Raw genomic sequence first — 7,823 nt, forward strand, 5'->3', positions numbered from 1 at the left:
AGGAGGTTTGAGAGCTGATTTGCTACAACTGGCAGCACCAGCATCTTAGTTTTTTCCGATCCCAGGTTTCCTGAAAGTGTCGATTTGCCTTAGTCTCTGATGGAAGTGAGAAGCGTAGTTGTAGAGGCGCCAGCCCACGCAACCAGACAAGGGAACAAAATGAGCAGGATGGGTGGTTCCCGAAACAAACCCACAGGGCACACGGGCGTGGCGCGCCTCGATCTTGTGAGCTGACTCGAGGAGGGAAGCTTTGACATCTGTGTCTCATCTGGTTTACACAAGAGGGATTGCAACGCAGCGTTTGACGTTCGGCAACAAAACCAGGTCCTGCTAGGAGAGTCAGCGCCTTCAGACTGAAAGTCACCCCCTGTCCCACGTCTTTAACGTCTGTGCCTCGTTCACGGACACATGATGTCCCCGGCGGCCCCTCCCACGTCCCGCCCCATCTGTGGCCGACTCTCAGAGGGTTCCAAGAGGGAAAGTGGGAGCTGCAAAGCGCTCCCCGAGTCCCAGCCTGGAACATGGCACGGGCTCTCCCCAGGTTCCCTAAACACAGCCACAGGCCAGCCCAGGCTCAAGGAGCTGCAAGTCCCACGGAGGGATCGGAAACGGGGGCTACTGGGGTATGAATCCCTCTTACAGCTGCCCTGAGCCCACAGCTGGGTGCCCAGCGTCCTGGAACCCCCGGGGGGTTGGGGGGGGGGGAAGCAGATGAAACAAGAGAGACAAACGCAGCAGACTGGGCGGAAGCGTGGAGGGAGTTCATGAGTTTCCGGGCGGTCGGGGGGGGGGGGCGCGGGGGGGGGGGGCAAAGAGACACTAACAAAACAGACACAGAAGGAACCTCCAGGGAGAGACCTTTTTCCCTCCGGCACAAGTTCCTCCCAGAGGACACGCGTCCCGCAGCCACCCTGACGCCCCGGCGGGTGGACACAGCGGTGACCGGGGCCGCCTCCCTGGCTGTAAAGGTCTATGGTCGGGATTCAGGCTTCCCCTCCTGCTCCGCCTCGAGCTGCTGACTAACAATCCTCTCCTCTCTCTCTCTTTGTGCCACTTTCTCTCCCTCTTCCCTTCCATACTGCTCCCTTCGCATCCTCCCATCTCTCTGCCATCTGCCCTCTCCCCCCATCTGTCTCCTCCCCCATCTGCCCCCTCCCCCCAGAACAGGGGGGCTTCCAGCAATTCTCTTTCCTTGGCTCCTTCCCACCGGCGCCCCCAGGATCTTCAGGGAGGCTCGGCTCTGCCATTTCTCCGCCAGGGGGTGGGTGTTGCTCTGCGTGGATGGGTGAGATTTGCCAGACCAGGAGGGTGGGCCTGTTGGACCGGGAACCTGGTTTTGAACACCCGTCCCTTTTCTCTCCACAAGGAGGTCTCGCATGCTTCCTCTTCCTCCCTGTCAGCTCCCTCAGCGGTGTCCAGACCCAGTGCCTTCCTCTAAGTCTAACCAAATTGCTCAGATCAGCTGGCATTTAATGAGCACCGACTGTGTGCCTCGCTCTGTGCAAAGCCCTTCTACGATTTTTAACACATAGAATCCTCTGTGCGGCCCACTGAGGCAGGTGTTAGTACTATGACCCGCCCCTTACACAGATGAGGAATTCAAGCACAGAGAGGTCAAGTCACCAGCCCGAGATCACACAGCCAGTACGTGGCGGAGCCGGGATTTGAACCCAGGATATCGAGTCCCCGAGCCTCAGCTCTTAGCTGTGCTGTAAGAGCTTAATAAGTGATCATTATCATTTTGATAATAACTGTAAGTGTGGGAGGGAGCGTTGAAACCTGGGTAGAAAAATGCTATATCTGAGCCCCCACCACACACCAGGTCCTGCCTGAATGCAGACAATCTGGTGGACCCCTATGACCCTCATCGCCGGGGACAGCAAGGCAGCAGATTGGGCCCCGGCTGCAGGGTCCTGAGAAACCGGGCGTGATGCGATCGCCGAAGTTGAGTGGGTGTTTCTCACTTGCTGAAGTGACACCATCAAGTGACAATAGAGAAACAGAGTTGCCATGAAATCAGGCCTTTCTAAAAACATGCTCAATGTGAAGGCAGGTGGCCTTATCTCACACATTGCACAGAAAAGCCAGACTCCATTCCATTTTTTAGAAATGTTTTATTGATTTTTTTTTTTTTTTGAGAGAGAGAGAAACATTGATCAACTGCCTCCCTCCCACATGTTCCTCCCTGGAGATCAAACTTGCAACCTGGGCATGTGTCCTGACCAGGGAATCGAACCGGCAACCTCTCGGTGGCCTGGGACAACGCTCAACCGACTGTGCCACACCCACCAGGGCTCTATTCCATTTTTAAAAATATATATATTTTTATTGATTTCAGAGAGGAAGGGAGAGGGAGAGATAGATAGAAACATCAACAATGAGAGAGAATCATTGATCGGCTGCCTCCTGCACACCCCTGCTGGGGATCGAGCCCACAACCAGAGCATGTGCCCTTGACCGGCATCGAACCCGGGACCCTTCAGTCCGCAGGTCAACGCTCTATCCACTGAGCCAAACAGCCAGGGCCCTATTCCATGTTTAATCTGACTGTTTGGTGTTCCTAACAATGCAGCGGTGCTGTGTTTGTGGCTACCCTTTCCTTCTCTGTGACTTGGTTCCCTTATCTGTTAAATGGGAGCGACTCTCTGTCCTATGAATAAGCCAGAGGAGGTAAAGTGTTTTTGAACAGTGCCTGGCTTAGAATACGTGCTAAGTAAGCATTTGCTGTCCTCGTCATATCTGCCCATAAGAAAAACCGAGAGCTTAGTCCTTGAGGAGAAGAGGGGTCAGAGGTCAGGGTTTGAGAGGACTCACACTGCCTGGGTTTCAGTCCTGGACCTGCAGTTTCTAAGCTGTGTGGCCGGGGGCGCAGTTTCCCCCTTTTTCCAAGCCTCAGTTTGCCCGCCAGTCCAATGGGGCTGGGACTCCCTACCCTACCAGCTGTGTGAGGTGTTTCATATGTAAAGTGCCACGCCCTATAAATAATAAGACCCTTCACCTTTGGCCAGCCCGGTGCCCCCAAACTGACCCCCGGCCCCCTCCTCACCCTGCATCTCATTTCCTCTTCCCACAGTGGAGGGCATCGTGGGGCTGGAGCAGGTGAGCAGCCTCGGGGATGGCCCCCCGGGTGGCCGCCCCCGCCGGGGCATGTTCCGGACCGTGGGACAGCTCTACAAGGAGTCCCTGAGCCGCCTCATGGCCACACTCAGCAACACTAACCCCAGCTTCGTCCGCTGCATTGTCCCCAACCACGAGAAGAGGGTGAGTGACCTGGGCCGGGACCGGGGAGGCTCTGGCAGCGGGTAAAGGCCTGGCTGCTGGAGCCACATCTGTGCCAGGCTCACCTCTGACCAGATGTGTGACCTTGAGGGACTTGCTCCCCTCCCAGAATGAGTGCCCTGTTCGGAAATTTCATTTGTTCATGGGACTTAAATTTTATTGAGCATCTATTAAGTGCCAGGTACTAGGGGTACACTGGAGAGAAGCACAGTCAACCCCTAGTCTCACAGTCTAATGCAGAACACAGATGTGCAACTAACCACCCACAGTGAACGTCTGGTTGAATTTGTAAGGGTGGTAAGCACCGCATAAGGTTTGTTCTGCTCGGTGAATTCAGGGAGGGCTCCCTGGAGGAGGTGACAACTGAGCTCTGAAGGATAAGTGGTATTCTGAGCAGAGAATAGCTTGTGCAAAGGTCCAGTGGTAGGTCAGAGCATGGAAGGTGCAAGGGATGGAAAGATGGCCGTTGGGGCTGGGGATGGCATGTAGATTTGGGGAGATCATCTCTGGCCTCCCAGGGCACTGAACATTTTTTCTTTAATTGGGAAAATCAAAGAGCAGGCCCATAGAGAAGGGAAAACGAGGCCACAAAGTTAGGAGCTGAGGCTTACACTGTCCTTAAAAGGCAGCTGTGGTTACTGGGCGGGTGGGTGTCCTTTCTCAGGTCTGCAGACACTATATTTTATCAAATCTAAGATGCATTTATTTCTGACACTTTAGCGTCTCTGAAGTGGGGATGTGGCTATTCATCAATAGCTTGTCAGAGTGTTGTGTGGTTTTTGTTTTTTTTTTGTTTGTTTGTTTGTTTTGTTGTTTTTTTAAAAATATATTTTATTGATTTTTTACAGAGAGGAAGGGAGAGAGATAGTTAGAAACATCGATGAGAGAGAAACATCGATCAGCTGCCTCCTGCACATCTCCCACTGGGGATGTGCCCGCAACCCAGGTACATGCCCTTGACCGGAATCGAACCTGGGACCTTTCAGTCCCTATTCATCAATAGCTTGTCAGAGTGTTGTGTGGTTTTTTGTTTTTAATTTTTATTGTTGCTTGTCAGAGTTTAATTGCTTTCTTGGCGGTATATAAAATAACAGTGTGTCTTACTATTGGGGGTGGCTTATATTTGATGAAATGTACCATAGACAGCCATTTCTTCAAGAAGCCCTGGTGGTTTTCAGTGGAGAATGGTGCTTAGAGCCGAAGATCTGGGTGCTAGGTGTGCTCAATGGTGTCAGGGTGTCACTCCCAGGACATGCCGGCCGGGCAACGTACTGTTTAGATTTTTACCATTTTTATCATTTTTACCAAAAATAATGATGTATGAGCTTTGTTCACACAGCACCTTGGCTGACTATCCTATGTGCTAATTCAGCCCTCCCTACTCTCCCCCTCCTGTTCTGTTCTACTTAATACTTATTGCTATTTGTTTATTTCATTTATTAGGGATTTTGCCACCACATTTACCGCCAGTCTCTACCACGGGACTGTGAGCTCCCACAGGGCAGGGATTTCCGCCTGGCACGTAGTAGGTGCTCAGTAAATTATAGATCAAACGACACGAAATTGCCAACCATTGTTGACCAGACTGTCGGCCGATGAATGGCGCCCCCGTGCGGCCATCCATGCAGTGGCGCCCCCGTGCGGCCGCTGCTGACCCTGCGTGTCCGCCTTGCTCTCCACAGGCCGGGAAGCTGGAGCCGCGGCTGGTGCTGGACCAGCTGCGCTGTAACGGCGTCCTGGAGGGCATCCGCATCTGTCGCCAAGGCTTCCCCAACCGCATCCTCTTCCAGGAGTTCCGGCAGCGGTGAGCGGAGTGAGGGTGGGGTGAGGGGGCTCGGGTCTGGAAGCCACCATCCCTGCATCCAAATCCTCCCACCACTCCTCCTCCTCCTCCTCTCCTTCCTCCTCCTCCTCCTCCAGTGAGACTTCAGAAAGCAGCAGTGAGAGTGACAACAAAGGAAAAAAAATACAAAAGAAGAAAAGAAAGAAAAACAAATGTTCAAGAAATAAAAACAATGATATAGGAGAAAAGGACAAGTCTAAGAAGAGAAAACTTCATGAAGAACTTTCTAGCAATCATTGTAATAAGGAGAAAGCCAAGGAAGAGCCTAGATTTTTAAAACAAGAGAGTTCTAGGGAGACTGGCAAATGGAATCATTCTAATTTTGACAAAACGTCCAGAAGCCATAACCACAGCCCAGAGAAGAGACCTACTGGGGATCGAGCCCACAACCCGGGCATGTGCCCTTGACCAGAATCGAACCCAGGACCCTTCAGTCCGCAGGCAGATGCTCTATCCACTGAGCCAAACCGGCTAAAGCCCACGGCTGCTTCTGAGCCTGGACCCGGGGAAGCTCCTTAGGTTTGCTGGGCTTCGGTCTTCTCCTCTGTGGTATGGGCAAGCAGTACCCACTCAGTGCGCTCCCAGAGAAAAAGGGCATAGAGCGTCACATGGCAATCAATGTGTTGTAATTGGCATTTCTTTATGTTTTTGTTTGTTTTGTTAATCCTCAACCGAGGATGTTTTTCCATTGATCTTTTAGAGAGAGGGAAAGACAGAAAGAAATATGAGTGAGAGAAACACATTGATTGGTTGCCTCCTGCACACGCCCTGACCAGGGCCCGGGCCAGGGAGGATCCTGCAACCGAGGTACGTGCCCTTGACCGGAATCAAACCCGGGACCCTTCGGTCTGCCTGTCGATGCTTTATCTGCTGAGCCAAACCAGCTAGGGCTATTTTTTATTTTTTAAATATATTTTTATTGATTTCAGAGAAGGGAGAGGGAGAGAGATAGAAACATCAATGATGAAAAGAATCATTGATCGGCTGCCTCCTGCATGCCCCACCCTGGGGATCAAGCCCACAACCCGGGCATGTGCCCTGACCGGGAGTGGAACCGTGACCTCCTGGTTCATAGGACGACGCTCAACCACTGAGCCATGCCGGTCGGGCTGCTTCAGTTTTTAAATTTAAATTTTAGTTCGTGAAAATTAAATACAGTTATTGGGTCAAAATGGCGAGCCAGCATCAAGCCGGTGGCTGAAGGGGCCTGGAAAATGGTATGACAGCGCTGCGGGATTCCATAAACTGAGGTTAATGAGAGAGATACACTACATGTGTATGAGGATGTAAAAGAAGCCATAGGCAGGCTTCCTGAGAACGTGTGTGACGACAGGGTGTTTTGTGTTAAGCGAGCACTGGGCCTGCCCACAGATCTGCCTAAAGAGCAGTGGACAGGACATGAGGAGGGTGCATCCTACCTCGCACTGTACCTGGAAGAGGTTGTTCAGGAAAGGAGAGAAAGGGGAGAATGGGCGAGGCAGTAATCATGCAGTCGAAATCTGTGGGCGCATCTGTCGTCAGAATTTTAATTTTGTTGGTTAAACCTGAAATGTACAATTTAGAACCATCTGGGTTTCCACTATATTACTTTAAATAAATGTCTCTTATAACAAAACAAAAAAAGAAAGTTAAATGCAGTTTAAAAAAATCTAGCTCAATTGGCCCTGGGCGGTGGCTAGGCTGGTTGGAGCATCGTCCCGTACACCCAAAGGTTGTGGGTTCGATTCCCGCCAGGGCACATGCCTAGGCACGCACATATAAGTTTCTCAATCACCAACCATAAAATAATGTAGATAGTTATTTTTAAAGGATTCTTTTTTTAAAAAAATGTGTTTTTAAAATTGATTTTAGAGAGAGAGGAAAGGAGAGGGAGAGGGAGAGAGAAACATCGATGGGCTGCCTCCTGCACTCCTCCTGTCAGAAATCAAACCCATAACCCGGGCATGTGCCCTGACCGGGAATCGAACCAGCGACCTCTCAGTGCACAGGATGACACTCAATCAACTGAGCCACACCGGCCAGGGCAAGATAATGTACATTATATACTACATATAAATGTGTACATACTTGTATACATATTGTATATATAATATACATTATTTTCTAGGAAATGCTGAGGGCACGGCAGGGGAGAGGCACTGAGAACAGACACGTATATGTTTATAAAATGTATTTTTAAAATTCAGAGTTCACTCAGAAATTTGAAAGAAATTGCTGTAAAGCACTTAGCCCAGGGCCTGACACACAAGACATGTAAAAACATCAGCTGTGCCCGGCCGGCGTGGCTCAGGGGTTGAGCATCGACCTATGAACCAGGAGGTCACTGTTCGATTCCCAGTCAGGGCACGTGCCCGGGTTCCAGGCTCGATCCCCAGTGGCCGGGGCGTGCAGGAGGCAGTCGATCAATGGTTCTCTCTCATCATTGACGTCTCTCTCTCTCTCCCTCTCCCTTCCTCTCTGAAATCAATAGAAACGCATTTTTAAAGCATCAGCCGCTGTTTTTTGTTCTTCTCATCTTCCCATTCTGAGACCTGCCGCTGTTTCCGTCTCGGTGAACTATGTGGTGATGTAATAAATACTCCTAGTGCCCTAACCGGTTTGGCTCGGTGGATAGAGCGTCGGCCTGCGGACTCAGGGGTCCCGGGTTCGATTCCGGTCAGGGGCATGTACCTTGGTTGCGGGCGCATCCCCAGTGAGGGGG

The 7,823-nt window shown here is 51.3% G+C and overlaps 1 protein-coding gene across 1 annotated transcript in view; it reads left to right on the forward strand.

Annotated features, from left to right (window-relative positions):
• The window catches only part of MYH14 (myosin, heavy chain 14, non-muscle), an 85,685-nt gene that overhangs the window by 36,936 nt on the left and 40,926 nt on the right, over positions 1-7,823 (forward strand). The window contains exons 17-19 of the mRNA XM_014550447.1: positions 1,163-1,261; positions 3,074-3,261; positions 4,962-5,084. Coding sequence (XP_014405933.1) covers positions 1,163-1,261; positions 3,074-3,261; positions 4,962-5,084 — 410 coding nt within the window. The remainder of the gene's footprint in view (positions 1-1,162; positions 1,262-3,073; positions 3,262-4,961; positions 5,085-7,823) is intronic.

Source organism: Myotis brandtii, unplaced genomic scaffold (assembly GCF_000412655.1).
Source record: "Myotis brandtii unplaced genomic scaffold, ASM41265v1 scaffold601, whole genome shotgun sequence".
In the NCBI taxonomy this organism is placed as follows: domain Eukaryota; kingdom Metazoa; phylum Chordata; class Mammalia; order Chiroptera; family Vespertilionidae; genus Myotis; species Myotis brandtii.